This window comes from Phlebotomus argentipes, unplaced genomic scaffold, assembly GCF_947086385.1.
Source record: "Phlebotomus argentipes unplaced genomic scaffold, Phlebotomus argentipes genome assembly contig_2, whole genome shotgun sequence".
NCBI classification, from domain to species: domain Eukaryota; kingdom Metazoa; phylum Arthropoda; class Insecta; order Diptera; family Psychodidae; genus Phlebotomus; species Phlebotomus argentipes.
In genome coordinates, this window is record NW_026776162.1 from 3,985,331 (window position 1) to 4,013,194 (window position 27,864).

At 45.4% G+C, this 27,864-nt stretch overlaps 6 protein-coding genes across 6 annotated transcripts; 2 read left to right on the plus strand and 4 right to left on the minus strand.

The window, feature by feature from the left end:
• Positions 1 to 96: 96 nt before the first annotated feature.
• Positions 97 to 4,834, plus strand: LOC132265413 (Fanconi anemia group D2 protein). The gene is made up of 4 exons (XM_059766064.1): positions 97 to 327; positions 393 to 603; positions 667 to 4,669; positions 4,744 to 4,834. Coding segments are annotated over exons 1-4 (4,353 nt in total). The 5' UTR covers positions 97 to 189; the 3' UTR covers positions 4,745 to 4,834.
• On the minus strand, positions 4,644 to 5,788 carry LOC132265415 (uncharacterized). The gene is made up of 2 exons (XM_059766066.1): positions 5,342 to 5,788; positions 4,644 to 5,280 (listed from the first exon to the last, which is right to left on the minus strand). Exons 1-2 carry the CDS (start codon positions 5,600 to 5,602, stop codon positions 4,711 to 4,713), a joined length of 831 nt encoding a protein of 276 aa, XP_059622049.1. The 5' UTR covers positions 5,603 to 5,788; the 3' UTR covers positions 4,644 to 4,710.
• A 317-nt stretch (positions 5,789 to 6,105) lies between these two features.
• LOC132265414 (myosin-10-like) lies at positions 6,106 to 11,742 on the plus strand. The gene is made up of 9 exons (XM_059766065.1): positions 6,106 to 6,358; positions 6,427 to 6,567; positions 6,631 to 7,825; positions 7,883 to 8,410; positions 8,477 to 9,022; positions 9,080 to 9,210; positions 9,284 to 9,943; positions 10,784 to 11,010; positions 11,078 to 11,742. The coding sequence occupies exons 1-9, from the start codon at positions 6,225 to 6,227 to the stop codon at positions 11,644 to 11,646; spliced, it is 4,131 nt and encodes a 1,376-aa protein (XP_059622048.1). The 5' UTR covers positions 6,106 to 6,224; the 3' UTR covers positions 11,647 to 11,742.
• LOC132265416 (WD repeat-containing protein 36) lies at positions 11,706 to 14,822 on the minus strand. The gene is made up of 4 exons (XM_059766067.1): positions 13,851 to 14,822; positions 13,469 to 13,787; positions 12,970 to 13,404; positions 11,706 to 12,908 (listed from the first exon to the last, which is right to left on the minus strand). The coding sequence occupies exons 1-4, from the start codon at positions 14,628 to 14,630 to the stop codon at positions 11,743 to 11,745; spliced, it is 2,700 nt and encodes an 899-aa protein (XP_059622050.1). The 5' UTR covers positions 14,631 to 14,822; the 3' UTR covers positions 11,706 to 11,742.
• Positions 14,823 to 14,973: 151 nt separating this feature from the next.
• LOC132264659 (neuropeptide CCHamide-2) lies at positions 14,974 to 18,363 on the minus strand. Its single transcript, XM_059764931.1, has 4 exons — positions 18,198 to 18,363; positions 17,066 to 17,178; positions 15,534 to 15,787; positions 14,974 to 15,384 (listed from the first exon to the last, which is right to left on the minus strand). Exons 2-4 carry the CDS (start codon positions 17,130 to 17,132, stop codon positions 15,271 to 15,273), a joined length of 435 nt encoding a protein of 144 aa, XP_059620914.1. The 5' UTR covers positions 17,133 to 17,178; positions 18,198 to 18,363; the 3' UTR covers positions 14,974 to 15,270.
• A 3,373-nt stretch (positions 18,364 to 21,736) lies between these two features.
• LOC132264774 (GILT-like protein 1) lies at positions 21,737 to 26,280 on the minus strand. The gene is made up of 3 exons (XM_059765090.1): positions 26,048 to 26,280; positions 22,968 to 23,102; positions 21,737 to 22,584 (listed from the first exon to the last, which is right to left on the minus strand). Exons 1-3 carry the CDS (start codon positions 26,105 to 26,107, stop codon positions 22,051 to 22,053), a joined length of 729 nt encoding a protein of 242 aa, XP_059621073.1. The 5' UTR covers positions 26,108 to 26,280; the 3' UTR covers positions 21,737 to 22,050.
• Positions 26,281 to 27,864: the final 1,584 nt, after the last annotated feature.

Sequence of the window (27,864 nt, forward strand, 5' to 3'; positions counted from 1 at the left end):
CGAACTCTTCGACAATGGCTTTCCGGAAGGCCGACACCGAAGAAAAGAGCTCGGCTGGTGTTCGGATGCGTTCGTGACATGCGTGTTTGTCGACCAACTGATATTTTGGAGGGAATTTCGCAATTGAGCAAAAGAACCTGTGAAGTCTTGATTTTTCGTGTTTATCCACTGTAAATTGGAGTGATAAAGATGTACAAGAGCAAGAAGTACCGAGTGGGCACGGGAACCCTCCCAAACACCGCCAAGAAGGCCAAGGAAGCTGATCATCCCGACACGCCTGCACCTGGCGTCCTCAGACAAAGGAACAAATCTCCTGTCGAGGATTTGGTAGGTCATCTCAAGCACACTCGTGGTGAGAACATTCTTGTAATTGGAGCGCAATTGTATCTCAGGATGAGGATATGCTGGGCAGCCAGTCGTCCATTCCCTCCAGCCAACCGCAAAGTCAGCGCCGATATTTCTCCCAGAGGAGCAACATGAATCTCCTGTCACAAATGGGCGCACCAGCCGCTCCCGGAAGCTCCCGTATTCCAGACACCTACTACGAGTATGTCCTGCAGAAGAGCGGCGCCAAGTGTGATCATCCGGAAAACTATCTCATAGGTTGGAAATCCCTGAATTGACTTCCTCATGATGCGAGATGCTCAAGCATTTGTTTATTTTCAGATTGCGATCACATTCAGTTTGTCAACAAGATCAGAACCACTCTACAGAACAGCGCAGACTATCCCACAAACATCAGCAAGTTCGTCAGGGGCTTCAAGAGTGTCGTGGCCAATGACAATCTCCTCTCCAAGACGCTGAGCGTCTGTATTGTCAGCCTTCCCAACAGCAACGGCTTTCCACAGTCCCAGGAGAGCCTCATGAAGAATCTCTTGATGATAGACTTCCTGCAGGAGGAGCTGATTTCTGTGCTCCTCGAGCGCATGCAGGAGCTGGCCCAGAAGGCTTCTGGATGCGAAATGACCGCCTGCATCCTCGTAATGAGCCTCTCTCAGCTGAAGTTCATCAACAAAAGCAAGCACGGACAGATGGTGTTCGGGAAGATCACATCTATACTCGAGTCCTCACCGATGGATGTGAAGCAAATCATCATAAGACACTTGGATGACGTGATTGAGGCGAAGAAGCACAGCGCGATTATCCGGAAACTGATGGAAATGCTCTCTGAGGACGAAGATTTACTCAACGATTCCACTTTGGATGCATTTGGCAACATGAATCTCTCTTCGGTTCTTCTGGACGAACTTAAAGAGAGGGTCTTTCAGTACATTGATCGCGGAGCGCCCACAAGTCTCTATCCACGATTCACGAAGCTTCTGCTGAAGTACAATGAGGAAAACTGCCTGCCCGAACTGATCGCCAACATTCGATCGCATCTAAAGTGGGGAAAAGCGAGCCGCAAAGAGTTGAGTGAGAGTCACAAGAACGTCTTCAGTCTCATTAAAATCTCCCTCATGAAGTCCTCCAAGCTCAGTGATCTTTGGATCAAGTCCATCAAGAGTTCCTCCACGCCGGAGGATCACTTTCCATTGGACTTTGTGATCCTGGTGACAATTATGGAGGCAAATGATGACAAGAGTGCTGCGATTGAGTCTCTGATGCGCAAGAAATTCACAGAGGAGCTCTTCACGAGGCGCTTTCTCAGAGATGTTGTGCTGCAATTCCCGGACTTTGTCGTGGAGAATTTGGGCATTTTCCTGGAGATTGCCGATCACTTGTTTCGCAGCAAGGGTAAAATCTGGGAGATTGGGAAACTGGCCTTCAAGTTTGCCTTCGGAATAGACGCATGCAATCGCAAAGTGATCCTCTCCAGGCTCGTGGGCTTGGTGTGCGAGAAGACCGATCCGGAAGTGAAGACGAGGGCCTTGATGATGCTCAGTGAGATTCGCGGGAAGTACTTCACGGAGTTGCAGAATAATGGGATGCAGTTGCTGATGATTCAGGAGAATATTGGCGATATTGGGCTGATGCAGTATCGCATCCTGATGGACATTCTCTGTTCCATTGCCTATCCAATGCCGCCGAGCACGGCTCCGGAGGAGTTGGTGCATGAGATTGACATGCTGGTGAAGAAGCAGCTGGCCAACTGCAGCATCTCGGTCATCCGGCTGGGAATTGTCGGGGCTGTAAAGACAATTGGGCAGTTGGTGTGGCACGCGACGGAGGAGGAAGCTGCGCAGGGATTCGATGCCAACACCACCATTCAATCCGTAAAGGATTTTCCCGAGGGACCCATTCAGGATGCGGCAGTGCTCTTCGAAATGATGATCAAGGTGGTGACATCGGGAAACTGCGCTGACTCTCTGGCTATGTGCTACGACGAGTTGGCGCTGATCTTCTCGAATCGACGTAATGCCAGCGACAGTAAGAGATTCCCCAACAAGAAGTACATGAACTGGCTCTCTGAGTCCCTCGTGGACAACTTCACCAAGTACTTCACCATCGAAGGCATGCCAGACTGTCGCGCGCTGGAATTCATGCAGAAGTACTGCCTGATTAGCGAAGAGGAGAACGCTAGCATGTCCATCAACATTGGCCAGCTGACCATAATGCCGCCCAAGCAGCTGGAATCCTCCATCACAGTTCTCTGTCCGCTGTTCAATCTGCTGCGCATTCTGCAATTCCGTCTGGACAACGGCAGTCTGGAGACACTCTATGGACTCTGTGGATTCGGCGTGATTCTGCCTGAACACGTGGGATCGCTCGAAGATCTCGATCTCTTCGACAATGATTATGACAACAGTACGAGCTTGAGTATCCTGGACATGTACTTCCACACCGCCAATTGGTTCCGCGAGCTCATTGGATCCTTCGCGTCGCAACAAGTGCCGCAGATACGACAGCAGATCCTCATCAGACTGACGGAGTTGATTAAGATTGAGGGACACATCCGGAGACTGCTGAAAGTCGCTCCGACCACTTATGTCACCCCCAATTCCACCTTCATCGCCACTCAAGAGCGATATCAGGAGCACGTCTTCAAGAAGCCCGCAATTCCCAGATCAATCGCCGGTCCATCGAAGAAGGCTGGCCAGAAGAGGAGTGCCGACAACACGACCAGTCAATTGATCTTGTCCGGCGCCTCAAAGACTCAGGACACCTCGGTGTCGAGAATGCGTTCTGATCAGAAGCCCCTGGACTTCGCCATGTCGTACGGCCCACGGGAGAGTTACAGACAGATGGACTTGGACATTGTGCTGCTGTTGGAGAATCAGTTTCTCACCGAACACAACCTGACCGAGGAGAGAATTGGCTGCTGCATTGGACTGCAAGAGTACAAGTTCATTGTAGAGGATTTGGTGCTCAAGCTGGAGTCTTTTGTGGGACTGAGAAAGACTCAGTGTCACCATTTGCAGATCATCATCTCGCCGGACGCTCTCATTCATGACGTCGTGGCGATGCTGCCGCAGATTCAGCAGCACTTTTCGGAAATTGTCAAGGAGATGCAAGGCGCCCATGAGGCGGCCGAGGAAATCCTGGAGAGTCATCATCTCTACACAATCAACGTGAACTCCCTGAAAACGTGCTTCGCCACTACACTGCGTCTCTATGCGACGCTCTTCTCTTGGACGGGATTCGCTGAGAACGCAGAGCTTCTGCAGCGAGGCCTCCAGGTGATTGCCGAGAGTGCTGAGACAGATGTGCAGCTCCTGGCCTCAGCGGCGATTCAGAATGTGCTGAAGCGGGAGAAATTGGCACTGGAGATCAGCAGTGCGCTGTACATGGTGTACCTCGTGGACACACTGACGAAGATTGCGGAGAATCGAGAGGAGGATCAGGAGATTCTCACGCGTCTCCATTTGAACTTCCTCTCCAAGCGCTGGTACACTTGCACAGGCGCCATTGAGAAGGGCAGTCAGTTCAATGTCTTCCTGGCGGAACTGCTGAAGGGTGTTTTCCGACTGACGGACTTCAAGCAACTGATCAAGCAGATTGAATGGATCCAGCAGGAAATTCCTCTGCTCAAGAGACGCGATGACACACTCAAGACATTCCCCGGATTCACCAAGAACAACTTCACGCATCTCTTTCGCGCTCTCTGCACATCTCTCGTGGATGTCCTCAATAGGAAGCTGTGCGAGAAACTGTCCGACAGTGGGAATCTCAAGATGTGGGAGTCTGTGATGCAGGTGCTGGATTCGCTGCGTGGAATCGTGAAGGAGATCAACTTGGCGGGCAACAATTTGGTGTTCATGAAGAATGCCAACACGATTCTCAAGCTTTTCCTTCAGCACGGCATTCCGCTGGTGGAGAATTGCCTGACGAAGCGCCAGGATCAGGTGATGAACATCATCAAAGATCTCCAGGACACAACGAGGTTCTGCAATTCGCTCTGCTGCACCTCCAAACTCACCAATCATGCCGCCCTGGCGGGACAGATTCCACTCGTGCGCGAGACTCTGGAGAAGCTGGTGTTCCACGTGAAGAGAGTCCTCACCATTAATCACTGCTCTTCGGCCTTCTGGGTAGGCGTCTTGCGCAACAAAGACGTCCACGGCGAGGTGATTCGCCGCAAGGAGCGTCCGTTTGATGACAGTGACTCAGACAGGACGGATGACATCTTGCCGGAGGATGAGGAGATGTCGGAAATGTCGGAGCTTGCTGAGGAGGACGGCGACTCTACAAATTTCTCTGATGCTTCTAATTCAAGGAGTCGTTTATTGTAGTAAGGCAGACATCAATCTCTCAATATAACACAGCCAATGGCTAAAGATTCCAAATGTCCTTTCCCTTCACCAGGACGTGGTTGTATCCCTTCACGCTCTCGGCACACTCGTACCAGCGACTCTCTTCAGTCTTCTGCGTTGCGTTTCGGCGGAACAAATCCGCGTAGCTTCGAGCCTTTCCCGTAAATCCCGAGAATCCAAAGACGCTCATCTCAGCACAGCAATTTGCCAATGTCTCGTTCGTGGGTTCATTCTGGAGAGTGATCTTGGACACGTGACAGCTCGTCGGAAGGTGCAAAACATCCCTCTCTGTGAATGCCTCCCGGAAGCGAGACTCCTTGGGAGCTTCCCCGGCAAATTTCAGCATTAAGTACATATTAGTGGTATGAAAATCCCTCGACATGTTCTCCGAGAGTTCCGGGCGACCGCTAATAGTCATCACAGTGTGATCAGCCATCTCCTGCACCTTCCCATGATGCACAACTCCCGGATCGTGTTTCTGCACACTCTCAGGGAACTCAATCCACCACGCTTCCTTGGGCGTGAAGGCTGTGGCACCAAAGAGCAGCACAGCTTCCTGGACTTTATTCGCAAAAGCCACATGAATTGCCTACAAATGGAAAACGGGGATTATAACACGAAAATTCCTTGAGAAGAGCCATGTATCTCACCTGGAAGAGCTGCTTGTAGCCCAAAACTGTGCTGTTGACCAGCTTCCGTTGCTTATCCAACTGGAATTCCTTCCAGGACGGAGCTTCAGTCTCCTGCTGCCGGACACGATCGCTCAAGTTGCACAGAATTGTGTACGAATACGGGATTTGGCGACGCTGCACGGCCAAATATTTCACTAGAGACACTAGAATGGCTTCTGCTCCATCACGTGCCACCACGTAATCAGCCACATTCACGTGAACTTCCGCTCTTTGGGCCATAATCACGTCAATTCACGGGGACTCCCAATGCGCGGTTACTAAACTGTCAATCTGAAAACAAAAATCCCGGCAGCCCGACAGCTAATATTCTGAGAGTTGATTTCTGTATGACAAATCGTCGGAGTTTTCCTCTGAAGTTTTTGCAGTTTCAGACAGAACTCCGTGATTACATACGATCCAAAAGGCGTTTCTTGATCATATTTCGCCCTCAATCAAGATTCCTAGATACTCAAATTTCCATAAAGATTGTTCAGTTAATATTTATGCATTTTGCGCATTTTGAGAAACTTCAACTCATTCATGTTTCTTTCTTTCCATTTCCAAAATTAATCATTTTTATTGAAATGAAATAAATTTCATTACATAATTACGAAATGCTGATTATGGAATGTATGCAGAACGCGTAGATTTGTCCTACGCCAGTCCAATGAAATCTCGATATGAATCGCAATGCGGCCATGAATTTCGAAGTTCGACTTCCGAAGGCCCCGAAAAAGTGACGCACAAACCGTTTTTCAGCATTCGAGTGTATAATTTGTGATCGGTGTATGGCGTTGTCTGATTTTGTGATCAAATTTTCTGGATTTCTGTGAAAATATTGGATATTCCTTGTGATTGTGCTATGGAGGGAGAGCAGGGGCAGCTGAAGACCCCGAAACTGGAGGTGGACGATTACTCCTATAAGATACACACGCCCAACATCACTTTTCCTAGTCTCGAGGACTCCATTGAATCCAAAGAGAACTACAAGATTCTGTGAGTTTACCGTTCATCTCCTCTATGGTCTACGCTAATTGGCATTTTTTTTCCCGTCGGGATTACAGATATCAGAACAAATGCAAGGAATTGGATGATTTCGCGGAGTTCAAGGGCCTGGAAATGGACATATACAAGGAGGAAAAGGCGCGACTGGACTATTTGGAGCAGGAAAATGAGAGTCTGAAGACCCAAGTGACTGAGATTTGGTGAGTGTTTTTTTTGCTGCACGTTTTCGGGATAGTTGTAAATTTTTTTCTGCACTCGTGCAGCGCCATGCGGTCGGAGGTGGAGGCGATGAGACGGGAGGTGAATGAGAAGGGGGCGGAGGTGGTGAGATCGCAGAGAGAGAAGGCAGACACGGAGAGTCGCGTGGCTGGGATTGAGATGCAATTCGAGCAATACAAGAGCAAGATGACTGGCCGAGAGAAGGAGCTGCTGATGATCATCGAGAGCAACGGCGATTTGACGGTCATGAAGGAGTCTCTGGCGAAGATGAAGACGGAGAACGATCGTTTGCGGATGGAAGTTGAGCAGGAGAAGATGGCCAGGGAGGAGGAGATCGCTGGCAGAGAGAGGATGATTGAGAATTTGCGAGATGAGATCAATCAGAGCGAGAAGGCGAGACATGAGAGTGAGAAGACACTCCTGAACAAGATTGAAATGGTCGAGCAGAGCGATGATCACTCGGAGAAGATTTCCCAGTTGTATGCGGAAGTGAACAATATGCGCGATGTGATTCTCGAGCTGCAAAGTACAATTTCCATTCTCGAGACGGAGAACAAGGAGCTGTCGATTAAGATCTCTGAGACGACAATGATGAATGACGACGTGAACAGTAGCGACAGCACGATCAAAGGGGATAACAACAGCCTTGAGGACATTAGTCAGTTCGACAGGAATGAGGCTTCGCTCATGGAATTCGATCAGACTCTTCTGTGTCAGCTTGTGGGCAATGCCAAGACGGCAAGTTCTGCGAATCAGCAGAAGATGCGCTCAAATTCCTTTGAGATCCTGCAAAATGAGCGAAAGAGCTTGGTTGAGGAGAATGAAAAGCTCTCCGGGCAGCTGATTGAGAGTGTCCAGGAGTCTGATGAGTTGAAGAAGAGTTTTGAGGAGGAGCAGCGAAAAGTCGCTGAACTCCAAGAGCAACTGGACAAGGAGAAGACGATGAAGCTGACCTACATTGAGGATTTGAAGGATGCCAAGGCTTCGGTGGAGATTCTGCAGAGGGACAAGGATGGACTGATGGAAGAGAAAGCTGCTCAGAAGGAGGGATGGCGAGAGGAGAAGGCAGAATTGGAGAAGATGATTATGTATCATTCTGAGAAGGCGACGCGATGTGAGGAGAAGATCATGGAACTCAACATCACCATTAATGATTTGGTGATTGAGAAGGAGACACTGAATCAGAATCTGGAAGCGTCGCAACTCAAGTTCAACAACAATTTGGAGCTTCACTCACAGGTGATTTATTTGATTGAAGCTGAAGTTGGTAGATTAATGTGAAATTGAATTTTTCAGTACGGTGAATTGACGGAAAAATACAAAGCTGTTGTGCTGGAGAATACGGGCAATGAGAAAGAGATCGCTAAATTGGTGGAGGAGAGGAAGAGGCAGGATCTGAAGATTGATGCCATCATGTATGAATTGGAGTCGCTCAGGGAGAAGGCGACATCGGATGAGGACCTGATTAAGGAGAAGGAGAGGAAGATTATTCATCTGCAGCGCAGCGTTGATAAACAAGAGGCTCTTGTGAAGTCTCTGGAGGAAGAAATGTGCCAATTGAAGGTCAGCAACAATGTAGAAGAGGGAAATTTGGGCCATGAGCAGCAGAAATTGAGAAAGGAGAAGGAGTGGTTGGAGGAGGAGCGAAGAAAGCTGACGCAGCGCATTGAAGATATACAAGTGAAGAATGAGGAACAGTGCAGAATTTACAGTGGACAAATTTTGAATAACAGCAAGATTATTGACGATTTGGTGTTGGAAAACACTGATCTTACAGTGAAATCTCGCGATACTTTCGCGATCATTGTTCAACTGCGTAATCAGGTAGGAAGACTGGAAGTTTAAACTGGAGATTGGATTGAATTTGAAATTTCGATTTCTCATTGACAGATCGCCGCGTTTCGTAATGCACATGCAGAGTTGAACTGTGACAATAGTCAGTTGAGGAGCGACTATGAGGAGTTGCGTGCAGCGTACGAGGAGTTGGAGAGAGAGAAGTCATTTCTGCTGCAGGAGTGTGCCAGTGTTCGACGTGCATCTGAGCTTATTTTGAGCAATCAGCAGAAAGATCTCAATGAGCAAAACGAACTGTCTGAGAAGTTGCGCTGGTGTGAGACTGAAGTGGTGACACTGCAGGCTCGTCTGAGGGAGCAGGAGAATGTGAACTGTGACACGATGAAAACGCTGGAGGATCTGAAGAACACACACGAGACGAAAGTGGTGGAATTGAAGGTGAAAATCAGTGATGAGGAGGAGAAACAGCGTCAGCTTCAAACGGAGAAAGATCAGCTGGATTCTGTCAATAGAGAACTCACATGTGTTGTTCAAGAACTGAAATCTGTGCTTGAGCGTCTGAAGGGTGAGATTACACAGAATGAGAAGGATCTCAGTGTCGCCAGGAAGTCTGAGGAGCAACTGAAGAAGGAGATTGAACAGGTAAACTGTGTGTTTTTGCTGCTTTTCCCATGTTTTTCTCACACAAATTCCTTCCAGATCCAGGAGAAGCATCGCGAGGAGATTGAGAATGTGAAGACTGAGAAGAAGGCCAGTGATGAGAGTGCCAACAAGGAGCAAATTGATCAGCTGAAAGAGATGTTGGCGGCAAAGCTGGGAGCTCATGAACAGTAATTGCTGAACATTCCATTCTATGTTTACAGGAAAATCCCCTAACTCATGCGTACACTCATCTATTTACAGACTCTCCTCCAAGTGGCGCAGCGCAGAGCAGCGAATCAATGAGCTGGAACGCGAGAACGAGTCAAATTGCAATGAACTTGAGTCGCTGCGTGAGAGGATCACTCACGTGACCGAAATGTCGACAAAGAGTGACGAAGAGGTGGCAATGTTGCGACTTGAGCTCGAGCAGAAGACCAAGTTGATAAATGGATTGACGGAGCGTGCGAACAAAATGCAGGATGGTGACAGTGAACGTGTGAAGGAAGAGTTGAAGATGATGAAGAAGCAAAAGGATTGTCTCACTGCGGAATGTGAGAAACTTAAAAAGGTCGCTGATGAGAAAACCTCTGCTGTTAACGAATTGATGAAGAGAATCAGCGATAAATCCGTAATTATTGAGAGCCTCGAGAAATGTGTGGCTATGAACAAACAAAATGCTCCAACTAAAGCTTCTGATGACGAAATTGCATCTCTGCAGAGGGAAAAGGAAGAGATTCTGAAGGAAACAAGAACGATGAAAGTGTCATTGGAGAAGAAGATCAAGAGTCTGAAGGATGCAAATGAGCATATTGTGTTTGAGAGGGATTCGCTGAAGAAGAAGTTGACTGTTATCAATGAGAAGGATAATGATATAAAGTTGCTGAAGGAGCGCATTAAGAAGAAGGAGAAAACTATTGAGAAGTGAGTGTTTATTTGTGATTAAATTATGTCGTTTGACAATACAGCGTGGGCACTAATTATAGCTCCACTAGGTATCCAGGGTGTAGGTAGTCTGGGGCAAAAACAAAAAATATCAAATATGGCGTTTGATTGCCTATCCATAGCAAACAAACCCCAATATGAGGCCCCTGTGGGTTTGGGTTTTTTTTGGTTTATGGTCTCTTCACGGTGTGGCCTCCCTCGAGGCGCTACCCTCCCCGGATCTAGGGTCCCGGGTTTCCTAGAAGTGTCCAAGAATTTTCGCCCCATTTCATTGGGGGTGGTCCGGGGGTTGGGGTGGTTTGGCCAGAAGCAGAAAAAGACCCTGGAAGAAGTGCTTAAGGCCAGGATTCAAGGTATCGGGCAAACCCAATTATGCTCAAAGGCTTCATCGCCCTATGAAGAGTTTTGGCATTGGGCCCCCGCCCCATTGCGGAGGAGCCATTTGGATCTGTTCAGGCAAAGACCTTAAAGTGGGGTCCACGGAGGACCGAGGCGGGGTTGGCGACGGTAAATGGTTTCTAGGCTCAAAATGAAGAATCCTTATGATTTTCAGAATTTTCCGATTTTTTTCGCTGAGATATAGTGAAAATTCCCAAGTGGATCTATAATTAGTGCCAGGCCAGAAAGTGATAAAGTTCCCTAGAATCCCTAGGATCCGGCGGAGGGGCTCATATTGGGGGTTTTGTTTTGGCTATGGATAGGCAATCAAACGCCATATTTGATATTTTTTGTTTTTGCCCCAGACTACCTACACCCTGGATACCTACAGTGGAGCTATAATTAGTGCCCACGCTGTATAATATCTGTTAAATTTTGCAGACTCAATGATCTTGTGGCGGAAAAGGGCAAGGAGATTGACGAGTTGAAATTTAAGAAAAGTGATCACTCTACGGGATCAACGGGAAGGGATTCAAGTCCCACTGGATTGAGGCCGACGGCCAATCAAAAGGAGAGACGCAAGAGTGATCGTCAATCGCTCTACGATGTGAATCGCAGTATTAACTACAATATTGAGCGTGATGTGGCGGTTATGACAGATCCTACAAGTGAGTTAATACTCTAACATCCCACCTTAAGGCATCCTTGAGTTGATATTGTGTTTGATTCTTTCAGGCGAATCCTGCCAATGTCAGGCATTGGCCGATAAGATTTCAAATCTGCGCAATGAGAATACCGTGTTGGAGTACAAATTGTCAACGGCTGAGCGCAATTTGGACAAGCATCCGTTGAACAATGACTTCAAGATGCTGAAGCGCGACATGACCAAGAAAGATCTCACAATCAGTAGCCTTACGACGGACTTGATGCAAGTGCAGCAGGATTTGCGCAGGGCAGAAGCGAAGATCAAGTGTCTGGTGACTGAGAAAGCGCCTGCTGTCACACAACAAATCTCCTCGCAGACCGATGCTAGTCCTCATCGTGATTTGATTCTGCGCTCGCAGTTGCAGGAGACGAAGAATGAGCTCAAGCGCATCCAGGAGAAGTGCGCTCATCTGCACAGCGAGAATGTGGCAAAGTGTGAGAGAATTCGCGAATTGGAGGATGGCGCGACGGGTCAGAAGGAGAATGACGCCGCGAACTTCAACACGGACAGCACAACTGAGTTGGCTGAACTTCGACAGAAGTACAACAATCTCAAGCGCGTCTATTTCCTGTTGCGCTACAAGAATGGCGAAGCATAACATTCTTTTGGTGCACATTCTTCACCATAATCCACACATAATGTACAAAAATCCATGAATTCTGCGCGCTGAAATATATTGAAGTGATTCTTTTTCCTACAGAGATGCGTAATTTCTCAGCATTCCCACCACTCCCAGGCCGTAGAGCAGCTTCTGCTCGAGTTTCCTCCAGCCGCGCTCTTGTGCCTCCGCCAGGGAGTCCAGCAGGGCGCGCAGGGAGTCCGTGCGGGTCACTGTGTCGCCGTGCTCGCGCAGGAAGACGGCCAGATAGGTTTGCGCCAGTTCAAAGTTCGCATTCGATTGCAGCATGTCGAGAACCATGAGGAGGAACTGTTCCATGAGTTCAATCGATCCTGCGGCGTCTGGAGAGAGGGATTTTATCTCGAAGTCCACCATCGAGGGTCCCAGCTTGGTTATGTGATCAATCGCCGGCTGGACACTTCCTCCGGAGACAGTGTCGTTGAGAATCTTGCCGAAGTCAGTGAAGTTGTTGAAATTCTTGGGAATTATCACCTTTGACGCCTCCTTTTGACTTTGCGCCTGGCTGAGATCGAATTTAAACTCTAGTCCAGGAATTGTGGGCAGGAAGAACGGAGCGTGCTTCTCAGTTGTCACAGGATTTCTCGGCTTTGCGCGCTTCTTCAGCAAGTCCAGATGGAAAATGTTCTGCCAGCGACTACTCGTGGCGGCAGACATCGTGATCAGGTCTGAATCTAGTTGCTGAGGTGTTTCGTAGGTTATCGAGATTTCCTCGCCAAAGTCCAGAGCTTTTGCAAACTCCTCGTCCAATTGCGCCACATCTGCGCCCTCCACCGACGCCGGCAGATCCACCAGAGGCGCTTCCGACGTGGGATTCAGCGCTCGCAGGGAGATGTGATCGAAGAGGGCTTTGTTGGCCCACAGGAAGACGCCCAAGTGGTCAATGTGCGCCGTGGCGAGGAAATCTCCCGTGGGAGACATGCTGAGGGACACGCAAGGCACATCCAGCTTGAAGTGGTCGATCATGTAGGCCGAAGGAATGTCCCACACCTTCACCGTGGCGTCCAGGGAGGCAGAGATCAGCCATCTGCTGTCCGGACTGAAGCAGACGTCCGTGATTGGCGCTTTGTGACCCACAAACTTCCGCACCACAACTTTCGTGTCGCAATCCAAGACGTTTAGCGTGTAGTTCTCCAGGGCGATGCACAACATTCCACTCTCACGATGCGCTCTGAACATTGTCAGGCCATCTTCCATGCGAATCCGCCCAATTGACGTGGTCACTGGCGAAAGAGAAGAAAGTGATTATGCTGAGAAGGCAAATTTTCCTCCTGTTTGTCTCACCGTTTGACTTGAAGTTCCAGAACTTCACCGATCCGTCACTGCCGCCAGAGATCACATACTGGTTCAGAGCGTCCACAGCCACTCCTCGCACGGCATCCTCATGCGCTGGAGCACCGTAAGAGGCACGATGAAGGCCCGACTGAACGTTGAAGCGCTGCACATCTCCTGACGAGTAGCCCACAATGACGAAATTGCCACAAGTGGTGAGGCAGATGCACGTGGCCTCAACCTGGAGGAGCTTCTGTCTGTGCTTCTCATCCGTAGCCTTAGGCTTTAGCTTCAAGTCTCCCATCTTGCTGCCATAGTACGACCACGTTGTCACGAGATCCAGGCCAGTGTGGATGGCAGCAATGCTGTCCCACTCCTTTTCTCGCGTCACTTCACTCGTGAACTGCACAATCGGCGGCATGAGATGAACATCCTCGTACTTGCGATCTGGAAAGAGAGACGCGCTTCAGTCAGCAATTGATCAAGGAAGGCGATTTTGGCTGTTCATTACTTCGCTTGGCGGCTTTTCTATTGTAACTCGCGCGTCCCATGGATCTGTTGACCTTCTCAGTGACGGTGTTGAACACTCTGAGTGAGGAATCCTCACCAGCAGACAGAATGTTGCCTCCTTTGGCCCCGTGGAAGCGAATGCAGAGAGGCGGAGCAGCGTGTCCCTCGCGGAAGCGCAGCAAACGAGGCCCTCCATCGGGTAAATCGAAGATCCACATCTTAATAGAGTTGTCCGGGGATGTGGAGATGAATAGAGGCTCACTCGGCAGACAGCTCAGCGTTGTCACGGACTGAGTGTGTGCAGACAATTGATTAACAATCTAAAAACATACAAAATCAAGTCATTCAGGTGTTTTTCTTTCGGATAACTCGCAGACACTCGCCTTCCTCTTCTCCAGATCCCAGGAAACCACTTCTCCATTCGTACTGGATGTTATCATGATTGGATGCCCATCGGTTCGGAAGGAGATCCCCGTCACTGGACCCCAATCCTGGCGGAACTCCATCAGCATCTCGTCGAACTTCAAATTCAGCAGTTTTATTGCACCACTCTGAAGTCCCACTGCCATGACATCCGCTGCCGGAGCCTGTTCCAGCACCAACACTCGACTGTCCAGTGGCTGGAAGGTGTGCACGAGCTTCCCGCTCTTGATATTCCACAACTGCAGGAGCCCCTGTTCGCTGCCCAAAAGGATTTTGTTAAGGTACGTCGCCGGATGCGAGATCGCTGAGATCCTGAACGCGTCAGCAGCGAAGGGAATCTCCAGGTGGACACTCTCAGCCTCGATGTCCCACACCCGCAGCACACTCTCCTCGTCCACGGCCACGAGATGCTGACCGAAGGGCAGCAGCAGATGAACATTGCTTCCGTGGCCTTCGTAGGTGTGCAGCAACTGATTCCCGGATCTCCACGCGAAGATCTTCTTGGCACTCGCTGAGTAGACGTATCTGTTGTCTGAGGATACACACGTGATGTCCTCGGGATGGATTCTGCCCACGGAAATGAGCCGGAAATGCTGGCTTTCGTACGCATGAAGCGAACGTCCAATGCAAGTCACCACCACGCTGGCTTTTCTCTTCTTTATATACTTCACCGTCGCCGGAAGATGATTAGTCACATAGCCAAGGGCTCGATTCCGCCTAAACACCACACTTCCAGACATTTCTCCGCGGATTTTCAGGAATATGCCAGGAAAACTCAGCTCTGTTTACAAATGCATAAAAACACGTGTATTTCGGCTGCGGTGACAGCGACGGCTGCGTATATTTCGGCAGCGATGGATTTTCAAACGGATTGGGAAGAAGTAACGGTCTCAGACAGAAAAGTGAAGATTGTAGAGGAAATCGGAATATTTCTCAGGGAATGTATAGTTTTTCATCGGAAACATCAAATAAAAAAAAATTATTAGTCGTTTGACACTTTAAAACGTGCATTATCATATTCAACAGTTGCTCATTTTCATTCATCACATAGAATTGATGGAATTGAAAAGACTTTAATGTTTTTTTAATCATCTTTTATTCTTCAAATACACGTCTGAGGATACATTGCTACAGCAGCCAAAAAGAGAACATTTAAATATTTATTTTAGCGGCTCCTCCAGCCTGTTTTCATGTGTGGGCAATGACTATGATGGCGAAAAAGCCAAGAAAATGCTCCCAGCCACAGCATTCTGTTGGTATTTTCGCCAGAAACCCTTTTTCCCTACGCTCCATCTGCAGAAAGAAGTCATCTTATATACAATCTAAACATTTTTCCTTCCTCTCATGCGTCCAATGTCAAGGCAAAGGGAGAGAGGAGAGTTAAATGTTGTGGATCTGATTATTGTTGTTTGCGGTGGTGGTTTTGTAGAATTCATTTGCATCCGGATTCTGGTGGTTCTCCACATCGGCGGGATTTCTCATTCGATTTTCAGCCTGAATGGAACACCCCCAATTTAATCCAGTGCCGCATTTATACGCAGTTCCATGAAAGGGAAAAAAAAGTCGACGATATAAATTTAAATGAAGGCAATTCTTACAAGAAAAAGGCCATCTCTCAAGAGCTCGTGCCTCAGGTGCCTCACCAGTTGTCTCAGGAGGGTGAAAATGGCACGATTGAAGTCCTTCACCACTCGTAAATTGTCCGGTTCGTTGTCATTCTCGTACAGGTCTGGGTAGTCGGCGACGAGGGAGGGCGGGTAGGGTCGACTGGTGTCTCGTAGGAGCTTCAGGAGTGGGCTGGGAGCCGCGTCGAGGGACAGGCCGTCAGCTAGCCGGGGAAGAGTGGATCTCTTGCCGTGACCGCCGTAGCAGGAGTGGCCGTAGAGACTACATCCTCCTGCACAGAAGGAAGGAAGGCGGGAAAGTCAATTAGAGAGCATAATAAAGAAAAATGTTTATCAATGACCCATTAGAAAACAATGCCAGTGGGACAAAAATACCTAAAGGCCAATCGGAAGGGAATAAATATTGCAGAAGCTTCGAATCATGCGAAAAATACACAAAAGTATATTAATATTTAATGCAATACAACTCATCCGTAGGCAAATCGATATTTTTTGCTACAACTTTTTGGAGTTGTAAAACGACGGGGAAAAAACATTTAACCTGGTATAAAAAATATATTCCTTCCAACGTTGGCCGAAATAAAACCCATTATCTCTTCGCAAGCACTTTGTGTTTTTTACACTTAGCGCTGAAAGGTTTAGCGTATTTCATCGAACTTCAGTGGGCATTTATTAGTGTATTATGTTTGTTTTCTTGTAACATCTCACAATCGATGCTGAAGACGCTCAAGTGCATAGAAATTGCAATAAAATACCCGAGAAGGTCTGAAATATTTATCGGATTGTGATTCCTTTCGTGCAAATCATCATGTTTTCCTCTCATCAATTCCCTGTGATATTTCCCTTGTTTTATGCACCTCTGGAAATTGTCAATCTTTCCTCAACCAATGCAATGGTGGCGGGAAGAATCGAGGAGCTGATAAATAAATCATGAACTGACTGAAAACACTCTTCGTCGGGGCAGCAATCAGGCGTCATCGCGCGCTGTGAGGACGCCTGGTGCAGAGAGGGATGATTGTGTAGGGTTTTCCATGGAAAATCATTGCTAAATTATACAAAATATCAATTACACCTTCACTTCCGGCCGAGATGGGGACACCAGACGCTGCAATGTGGGTGTGAAAAGGGTACCATTTACATGGGAATTGTATTTGATTTTCCGATTGAACATGGAGAAAAGCTCGGAGCACACTTTCCCACCCCCATCAGATACCTGTGTGGTGTGCAATTGAGGGTAAGTCGACGACTGTTTGAGGGAACGACGCCACCCTTTGTTATTGTATCGCACTCAACCTCAAATAAGTGGCAATGTTCACCGACAGAACGATGTCTGTTACTACTTGATGCGTATTGTTCCACTTTGATGATTTCCCGCCCTGATTGTCTCCCATTGCGCGATTCCCCATGAATGGAGCTCCATTGAGCAGGTTTTTCCCAGGATGCCTCAACGGTCGACGCCAAAAATATCCCACACATAACAAGAATGGAAAATGATGTTGCAAATTTAGATCGAGCATTGTCTTTGGCTAAGGAGGATCTATTTTACTCACGTTTGGCTTCGCTGTTGCCTATCAGGATGACTAGGATGAAGGCAAAGTAGAGGGAGAATTGTTGCATTTTGCTATATAAATACAGGCCTCGGTCTTCACGCTGTCTGGTGGGCCTACAAATTGAATGTAATGAGAAAATAATTAATGATATAAATAAATGGATGATTCACGATGGCAGAAAAATGGAGTGAATCCCAGAAAAGGACAGGACTGTGTATAAAATTCGGACACAATTAATAATGAATGCCACGCGAAGAGGAAATATCATGAAGAAATAACACAAGATATCAGAGATGATTTTTGCCAACCCACGGTCTCTCTCTAAATCAACAGCTTGTAATACAGTTGAAATATTTATAGAATTGACAAGAATTTCTTGAGATTAGTAACCCCCATAGTCCTAATGTGCCATTTATTATCCCCTTGTCCTGAGAGATTCACAAGAGCAATCATGAGAGAGGTTTATTAAAATGAAATTGAGACAAATTTACGAGAAATCCGTCTTATATTTACTTAAGGTTAGGTGAGTTTGTCGAGTTTCTGTGTTTAAATAGGATACGGAGGAGTAAGAAAAGGAGCAATCGCGATGATCCTCAGCTACTGATAGGGAAAAAAGAGAACAATTGGGGAGAATTTCGGGATGTGGGTTGAGATGTTAATCCTGAAGAGTGGGTGGTTTTTCTTGTTGTGAAAGAATGCGAGAGGATGCTGGGAAAAAATCCAGGCGAAATTTGCCAAATCTCTGTTGAATATCGGCACTTAATCACTTTATTGAATGCTAATTACGTTACGTGTGTTTGCGTGCGATGGGACCTCATAACTTATTCATCAGCATTCTCTCTCCTTCGCGTTATAAATTCACACGCGTGAAATGCAGAGCGTAATTAAGGCGAGAAGGGGAAATTTCTCCATCGGGGGACTCCCAAGCTTCTCACTAAATCCGTGCAATTGCTCCCCATTTCTAAGCCTCCTTCCTCACACTATATTTTGGGGGTGAGTTGCAATTTTTCCTCCCTCTCTAGAACACTTTTCTACAAGCAAAGTTGACGATTGAAGGGGTGGCAGAAATACACCGCAATTTCCCTATCGTCTATTGCACAAGAAATTATGGACAAAAAAATGATTCACTCACTTAAAGCACAACACTGGTTCTCCTCTCCTTCGTCAGGGATCAACTTCCGGGCCGTGAGGCGGGAAATTGTGCAGTAATTCCACGGGAAAACTGGAGGCAGAGCCTCAGAAAGTTCCACTGAGTGCTGCTCTCGGAGACCGACCGACTTTCAGCAGGAGCGAAAGTATGAATGGACGAGTGAAGGAATGAGTTCGTGTTTTATACCTGACGAGAGCCTCGATTGGAGGAGTTAGGCAAAACAACTGCGTGAGTGTGGAAACACGCAGCCAACGAGTGGCTCCCAGTGTTGGAGTACCTGACCGAAGGGATCATCAAAAGCTTCCCACTGGCGAAGCATGCGGAGCTTTTTCAGACATACATAGTTTCGACAATTTGCATCACACAGGAGCCACTTTGTCACACTAATTAACACAATTTTCTCAAGCTTGCTGATGGGAAAAGTTTAAAGGGCCACATTTTTTAATGGACATTCTCACATAGATACAAATTTCGTCATAAAACATGTGGCCACTTTCATAACCCTTTACGAATTATCACTTTTTTCGCCCATCCACCCCCTCTTTTGGCACCAATTCCGCTCGGTGATAAGGCATGTAGATCACTTTATTAACTGTTGTGATCTCAATTGTCTCGTGGGTGAGATAATAAATAATTATTCCCCCAATAATGAACAATAATCTCCTGCATGGGTAAACACTTACCATTGCGCGTTTATGCCAGTAATTTATTGATATTATATCGTTGAATGATTACAGCAGGAGTTATTGCTGAATTGTCTCTGATGTGGGAGAAAAACAACATGCTTGTGAAAGGATTGGGTTGAATTGAATGATAACAAATTTTATAAACACACACAAGTTCTACTGAAAATACACTTACAAATTTTGTATTCTTAATTAAATTATCTCATTTTAAAACAATGATCATTTAATTAATTGAGGTGTTTAATTTAAGCATGTTGTCCCTCATTTTATGAGCAACAAAATCCTGTTTTGCAAGATTAATTAGAACAATTAATTCTGATTAATTGGGAATCGAAAGTCAACTGTAAGAAAATCATTATTCTATGACGTCTAAACCTTAGGAAATTTTCACACGCTCTTGACGTCACTCGTCGACAATGTATGTTAGAATTTCTGTTTTTGATGGTCTCCAAACCCACATTTTTGATAAGAGGAATCATACACGCAGAGATATGATTGATATATATGCATTGAAAATTAATAATGAGTCTCCCAGGAAACAAATAATTCTTGGAACACAATTAATTGCACATCAGCTCTTCTGAGGCTTCCTCAACAGTCTTCGTTTTCTCTGATTTCCTGTATACACAAAATACGTACAATTCAATCAAGCACCAGCAATTCCAATGACATACAAATTTACTCTGCATAAGCAACTCTTTGCCTTATCAAATGTCAAACAATTTGATGGATATTTAGTGAAATTGCATTTCTGACTGAATTTTGACACTGTTTTTGGTCAATGAATTTTGCAATATATTCACCTTTTCTGTCCACATCAAGAAACTGCAAAATTCTCCCTGAAATGCTTGTGGTTTGGTTTTCATCATGCGCTTGCATATGGGAATACTTGTGATGTTTATTGTGTACGAAATGACTATGTACATTCATATGCGCTTCATAGATTCGCCCAGCCAATGCGGGAGGGCCATTGGTTTCCCGCGCGAAAAACAGAAGTAATAAAATGTGTGGGTGTACAATTTCACCTGACGCCTGTCGTCAGCAATATTGGTGTGTTTTGCGCCTTTCCACCGTGCGTGATTGCGAGGGCAAATATCGCTGTGGTCTCTATCGCTGCAGGAGGATCATCACAGCGTTGCCAGTGCACACGCACCCCAAATGACTTCCTCCGGACGTGGCTGTCCCAGGAGGCGACGAAGGCTCATTACTCACTAAACATTGGCACATTGTCAGCCAACATTGCGCCCGTAATGAGCGATTCTGGCGTGGAAAGGATGCTGAAATTATTCCCCTTTATCTCACATGGGGAAAAGCCACAATACAGCTTGTTAAGGGTTGCGAGCATTTCTTTTAGCACTCATCATCCCACATGAATGCCACTTATTGACATTCTCCAACCACCTGTGCACGTGTGGGTCGCTGAGGAGGGTGATGAAATTAAGAAATTCCCCCAATTTGTACATTTTAATGGGGCACGCGCTTTGCCATGACCAATCATGGGGGTTCAGAGATGAGAAACAACCACGTGAATTAAATCTCGGGTCTCTTCTGCGCTGCTTCGCACCCCAGGAAAGCTGTTCACAAGACGTGAAAAGCTCGTGGATGTTGTGAAAAATGGATGAGATAGCATCAGTGGATTAATAATTTACTTACTATTTCAATCTCGGAATCTATCTTTGTTAAATCCTCAGCTGTGCTAATGCATTAATTTCCCTTTTCTCATTCACCCCTCTCGTCTCACCCCTGCTTCGCTACCTCACCTCCAACGCGTCTCCACGATGACTCAGGGTCTGGCGGAAGGATGCAAAAATAGTCCATATTTTGCAGCGAAGCACAAGCATTAAAAAATAAGAAAATATGTAAATGTGTGGCACAACAAGAGTATTCAGACCACTTCACGTAATCTCCCCGACGCGAAGGTGGAAAAGTGCTCTCTCAACATCATCTTCCGCACATATTTTTTGCCATGGACAATTAATGAAAATATTTTCTTTCCCAGCGAGAAAAATTATCCCTGAAGAAGGTTAAACCCAGTGGGATTGTAGGACCCTTCTGACGATGAATTCGGAAGGTGAAAATATATTCTGGGTGTCGTTTGGGAATAATGCGGTCTGGAATAGGTGTGAAAAGGTGTATGAAGACCAATATAAAACATTCATGAATACTAGGTTATTATTAGGTAAGGCGATTATTCGATATTATTGAAGTTGATAGAATTCGAGCTCCACGAAGTGTGTTTTCCATGAAAATGTCTCGTGGCATTGTTTATATTGCTGCATTACACATTAATTAATTGAATACAATGTTGGTAAACTTTCAGAATTTGATGATCACATGAGTAAATTTCTATAAATGATTTGCTTAATTTGCATCAAGTTTTCAACTATGGAAGATATAATTAAATTGTGTGGTATTTGAAGTGTAAATTTATTATTAAATTCCTGGAAAAATATCAGTTAGAACTTTAGACAATAAACAGTGCATTCTTGAGGGATGAAAATAATCAAACTCATCAATAGAATTTCAACAACAAGCTTTAAAATAAATACACATATTTCCTGAGAATTTATTCTCTTATTTGTGACGTACATATCATCAAAAATGCACGTATGTGTTTTTTATAAACATTGTATAATATTTTTCTTGTCAAAATGATGAAGTATCGTTATTTTCTTTGAATACCTTCTTCGTTTTTCACCATTCTGTTTGCGCGAAACAATGTTTCGCCCATTTCACCCACGAACTTCAAGAAGGCGACTTTGCCATGAAAAAAAAATTTTGTGTATAAAAATGTCAGCAAACAAACCTAGAGAAGCACATCTCTTCCATTATCTCTTTATTATTTCTTCTATACTTCACTGTGGTACAACTTTGGAAGAACATCTCATAACAATTCTATTTTTTACACAGAAAGAGGGGATAAAATGTCTGGTGGAGAAATTTAATTTCTCACGGACGGGACAATGAGTGTTGAAAGGACGAAAGAATGTCGCTAAACTAGCTTTTCTCCTAAGGATGCTTCGCCGTGTTCTTGTGGACTGTGTTGTCTTTTCTTCTTATCCCTCGGCACGAGGGTATAAAATGCGCGCCAAAAAAAGGTGGAATGATCAAGGTGAGAAGTACTTGAATAGGGCTCTCTGGCGTCCGTCTTAGAAGAGGCGCGCAAACAGGAGGGCCGCCACGGTGATGAGGACCGCCGAGGACTTCTCTGCGGCGGCACCGGGAATGTTGGAGCACTCAATGGGCGTGGGGGAGGAAATCTTCTTGCACAGCGCCAGGCCGAAGTTGGACAGAGCCATCATCTGTGTGTCGTGGTCGTACTTCTGGCGGAAGGTCACTGTGGGCACAGACGTGAGCTGAGGCTGGAGCATCCCCGTGAGCTCGCCGAAGCGCTGAAGGCTCTTGCTGCCCTCGGTGCTGTTGGCGCATCGCTCAATGTTGTCCCAGTTGGGCACACCCACTTGGCGGGCGCACTTCTCGCCCGGATAGATGGAGTCGGGGAAATTGTTGCCCATCTTCATCAGGCAGTTGATGAACTCCAGGGTCAGGGTCTCTCGCGTGTGCTCGTGCTGGTAGGAATTCACCTGAATGTGGTCGATGGCACAAGCCTGAACCTTGTTGCCGTAGCACTCATTTGGGCCATGATGACACGTGAAGAGGACATCCGCTCCCAACGTTGTGTACTGGAATGCATAAGGACAGCCAATGAGTTTCTCCCTTTAAGCTAAATTGCAATATTCCACTCAAACAACTAATCAGCAATGTTATTTTACTAAATATTGACTGTATGAAGTCAGAATTTCCTTCAGGCAAAGGAAATTGTATTCAGTAACAACACACAAGAGCACAGCATTTTAGATTTCCCGCTCTTTCTGCTCAACAAAACCTAAACCTAAATGGCTTGTTTTGCTCCTAACAAGCATCAAAACATCTCTAATCTATGATCATACTTAAAAATTAAAGCAATTTCATATAAGTAATTCATGGGAAGGTCCATAAATTGCGGCTGAAGTTCAGCACAGCCTAATCGTAAGCTAATTATCCACTTCAATTCATTTGTACTCACATTAGACTTTCCGTATGGCACCAGCTTGAGGTCCACGAACTTGCCCAGTGGCCCCTTGACGGCAGGATAGAGTTGCTGGGTGATGAAAGCCTGGCTGTCCGGGCAGAGACTCTCGTAGTACACGTAAACGGGCACCTGTGCGGAAAAATGCTCATCATGAGAAGTGAGATCACGGAAGAGGGGCTCATAATTGAGCGTTTGAGTGCGCCTTGGGCGTGGCTGGCAAGTGGCAGAGCGACACGCGGCCACAGAATGCGATACTCTATGTAACTTTCTCTCTATTTACACATCTCTGGCGCGAGTTTTTCCCCACAAAAGTCCATAAATTGTTTCCAATACAGACAGAACGCGTATTTGGCGGTCCCTTCTCTCGCCCAGCCAGAAGCCCCCATTTTTCTGATGGATTTCAGTGTGGTTCAAGTTCGCTGAACTCTTTAACAACACCAATACACTGTCCGTGGCGCAGAATCAGAGTCAAAAATTCCACTTAATTTCACCTTCTCTCAATGGATTGAAAAGAAATCACACATATTTCCCCCTATAATGTCCGCATTCACCATATCAATATCATTATAATGTTATATCATAATGGGAAATGTAAACTTCATAGCAATTTCGCGAGGTAAAACCCATCCAGAGAATCACAAGAATGTTAAACGACCACAAACAGGTAATTTACAAATTTCACCCAAACTGAAATGGTCAACTCCCAATTCATGACTTTCAAGATGAACTATTAAACATTAACAAATGCTAATTGTTTCCTCATACAAGTGCCACAATATAATTGTTATTCATTTTGAGGTAAAAAAAACATCGATGGCGTAGTGGACAGCAAAACGGAAGAATTAACAGAAACACGATAATTATGGTTCATACACAGCAAAATACCTATAGAAAATTGAGGTCTGAATCATTCCTTCGTGCTCTTTTCCTCCGCACCCACGATGAAAAATACATCTTATTCATACACAAGATGAGTTTTCTTTCCATGAAAATTTAAATAAGAGAGAGAGAAGCCCAAATATTCCGGCGGCTTTTAGCCGGTAGAAATTTGACTGGAGGCAAAATTTCAACAAAAGTAATTTGGACAGAAAGAAAATTGTCGAGTTTTCGAAATACATCATAGTTGAGGTCCAATGATAAATTGCGTAAATGTATGTTTTTTGCTCAAGTGAATCATATAAAAAAGACAAAACATTCACAAGCAACAACAATAGGATTGTTAATTTGCTTAATTTTGCGTGTGATCAACATTATAGTGAAGATTTTCAACTGTCAATGATTGAGTAGATTTTCCTGATTTTACTAAAAATCAAATTAACAAATGAAAGAAAATTAAAAGAAAGAATTTTAATTTAATAATAAATGATGACTTCATCCATAAATGGCTATGTTTTTGTGAAATTCTTCGTCTTATCAGAGAAACCGGTTTCCATAGTTTCGTAAAACAAATCTTATAAGGTTTTGCCAAGCTCATCAACATGATTTACGATCGCCACTGAGCTTATCCGCTTAATGTAAATCAGAAGTTAGTGAACTGAAAAAATGTGCAAAAGCGACAAACTGAAAGAAGCTTGGCAAAACGTGACAAATACTAAATTTCCTTAAAGGAAAACATACAAAATAACTCCACGCATGAGGCAATTGACTCAAGTTTTTGCCAAATCTGACACGTTTCTGCTGCCAAAAAGGCTCTATTGACCCCTTTGATTTATTCGCGATTTTCATGATTATCTCTTTTTGCGCTTTTATCAGACAAATATGGAAACGATGAGAACAATAAGCATGAATGGAGTGTCATTGAGCGCTGCGATAAGCTTTTGCGCATGGAAATTCCATGGAGCCTTCAATCATCTTTCCACAATTCAGCAGCTAAATTGCATATCCCATGATTGCCTGGCAAAATGAGGGCGCTGTGGAATTCCTCAAGTGGGTCACAGAAGCTCATCTCCTGAGCTTCACCTGGATAAATAAAATAGGGGGCGTCACGCTTTTGGAAAATTTCTGGCATCGATCAAACGGAAATTTATGCTTATGCGGAGGGAAAACATGAACCTCAACCACACGATAAGGGCAAAAAACCATTTGCTAAATTGTTACTTCATATCTTCAGCGGCAATTTGTTGTTTTTTTTCCATTGTTCTCTGTATGTTTGCTCAGCAGACAGTCATAAGGTGAATTGCATTTGTGGAATAGAGAACGTTAGGAATATTTTCTATAAGACCTTCAAAGTAGCAAAAAGATGCTACTCAATAACATTCTAATGCTTCTAATGATACATTAACCGCCACTTTGCTAGAGATATCGCATGGAGCGAGAATTATGTGATTATTGAAATATTTTATGAGAAAAATAAGTTGTGCTGAATCATTACAATTCGAATGGCAAAAAGAAATATTCATTTGTCATCAGTTCTATTAATGGCGATTCTCAAATCACTTTTACCGCGGGTGTGGAAAGAAAATTGCTGAGAATTGCTTGATTAAATGTATGTCAATTCAATTGCGGAGAAATACCCAATCGTCACGATCAAGAGTGTTGGCGAACAGATTTGCTTAGCACATATAGAATATTAAATTAATATTCACGATTTTCTCTTCAGCACAAGAGTGGCGGAACGGGTTTTTCTTATTGTCTATCGCTGAAATGTACAAAAAATCACACGAGCATTTGATGCTCAAGAATATCGTTAGAGAATAGGAACGAGTTTTTTAAATCTGGACGGTTTGATGCCGCCCAAAATGATGTGTTCTCACCGCGCGCACACAAAAACCCATCTCTCGATGGCGCGATGTACAATTCTTGCCGCACAGCGTCTTTTTTACGAGCTCACCGCCAATGAGCAATAGTTGGAATTATACATCAAGCAATTCACTATGCGCTTTCGGAGAGGAGCATAATATTTTGTAAGTGTGTCATGAAGAGATGTTACGTAATTCCCGCCGTGTAGGGAGATTATCCATTGAATAAATTGCACGCCACAGTGTGGAAAACCGCATTTACGAGCGCTCTTGAGGAGCCAAAATGATAGCGCGCACTTAATTTCATTGTCACTATTTCCCCGCGACTGTTCTTACCTTGGCTTGGGCACTGCACAGGGCGAAAAGGCCGAATAATCCCAACAGCTTCAGCATCATCTTGGGCGTCTGTTAAACTATGTGAACTTTGTGTGACTCTCCGCTATAATGGGTGTCTTCCAAGGAGGGAAATCTGCCAGCACACTCAGAGATGCTCAGTCGATGGAGAACCGCCAGAAACTGACTAAATAAATTGTACGGTGATCGCTGTGTGGAGTTGATTTTGATGAAAACCCGTTCTGGTTCTTAGGCAACGACTTTTTTTTTATTGTTGTGTACGTGTTCAGCGTGTTCGCGTCAGACTTTGAAAGTTTCAGCGGAACTTTGTCCAAGTTCTCGGGAAATTTGCACAGATGCCAATGCGAAAGAGTGTGTCGGTATTTGGAATTTACATTACTTTAATCACATATTGATGGAGCTATTCTATTGTATCAATGGAATTCAGAGAACTAAACAATCATGATGTCATGCATAAATCGATTGATTGACTTCGTTGGTATTTTCATCAATAAAAGTTTGACGAAAAGTTTTATACACAGAAGAATACATAGATAACTAATGACTGTTCAATATAACAGAGTAGTTATGAATTTACTTGGTTTTATTTCAGTAATGAAATTTCTTCCAATCACTTTGATTCTTCAATTAATGGTTTCGAGAATTGATTCATAAACTCTCGCGCTCGCTTGAAATTTTCTGAAAATTTCACCGCTCGAGAGGCGGCATGAGAAGATTGCCTCCCTCCTCGTCATCGGTCGCAGCTCATTTTCTCTGTGTGTTGAAAAACTGGAGAGGGAATCCAGAGAGCGGGAAACAGTTGAACCCCACTCGGCTGGTCAACTGCCACTCCGGAGCGCCGCCATCCCGGCATCACCCGGTGCGAATCTCGGCGCCGGGCTTCCACTGTATGGCGTGCGAAGTGGCCGTACAAGAAGTACTACGAATAGACACATTCATCACACACTTTACTCTCTGTGCACGCCACTCTGGCCTCCCTCCTTTCCCGCGGCCTTTTCTCAGAGTCGCTGCCAAGAGGGAAGAATTAAATGGTTTTTCAGGCGCACTGTGCTTCGCGCTCACGGCTCTGGCATGGGAAACAAGGTGGGTCCACCGGAGCGAAAAGCCCATTGTGCCCCAAGAGGCGCATTTTCATGTCTCCCCGCATCGCCAAATCGCCGCTGCTCTGCTCGAGAACTCCTCGGGAGTCGATAGAAAATTAGAGGCATGCCCTCAGAGTTACAATTAACTCCGTGCCGCGCAATTAGTGAAATCGCCTCGTCGTGGGGTCAATAGATGCAAATTGCGAGGGTCGGAAGGGGGAGAGAGACTCTGAAGTGGCAAAATCTTTGGGAGATTTTGCGAGATTCTCCAGCAGAATCCACCAATTGTTCACACCGCATTCACGGATGACTAATTCGCGAGCTCTTAGAGACAATATTTCTCAGTCCACAGCTATTTGTCCCCAAATAGACAAACATGATCATTCTATTAATTCCGCAGCTCTAAATGCAGAAAACACAGAATATGTGTCGCATTGTGAAATGGCTGGAATCTGCAAGGTGTTTGCTGACTTTCCGTCTATTGACTCTTCGGAATTGCGTCTCATTCCCAAGCATTTTCCCAGTTTCTGACACTTTTTGCCGCGCCGCTCTTCCAACACTGTTCCAAACGAGCCAACGCCCTGGCTTTAATTTCTTCAATTTTCAGCCCAAACTATTGTCTTTTTCTCAGAAGAGAGATTTTACCTTTGCGCACTTTTAGATTGTCTTCCAGTGACAAAAAACGCCCATTTACCCAATTTCTCGCCAAAAAATCTG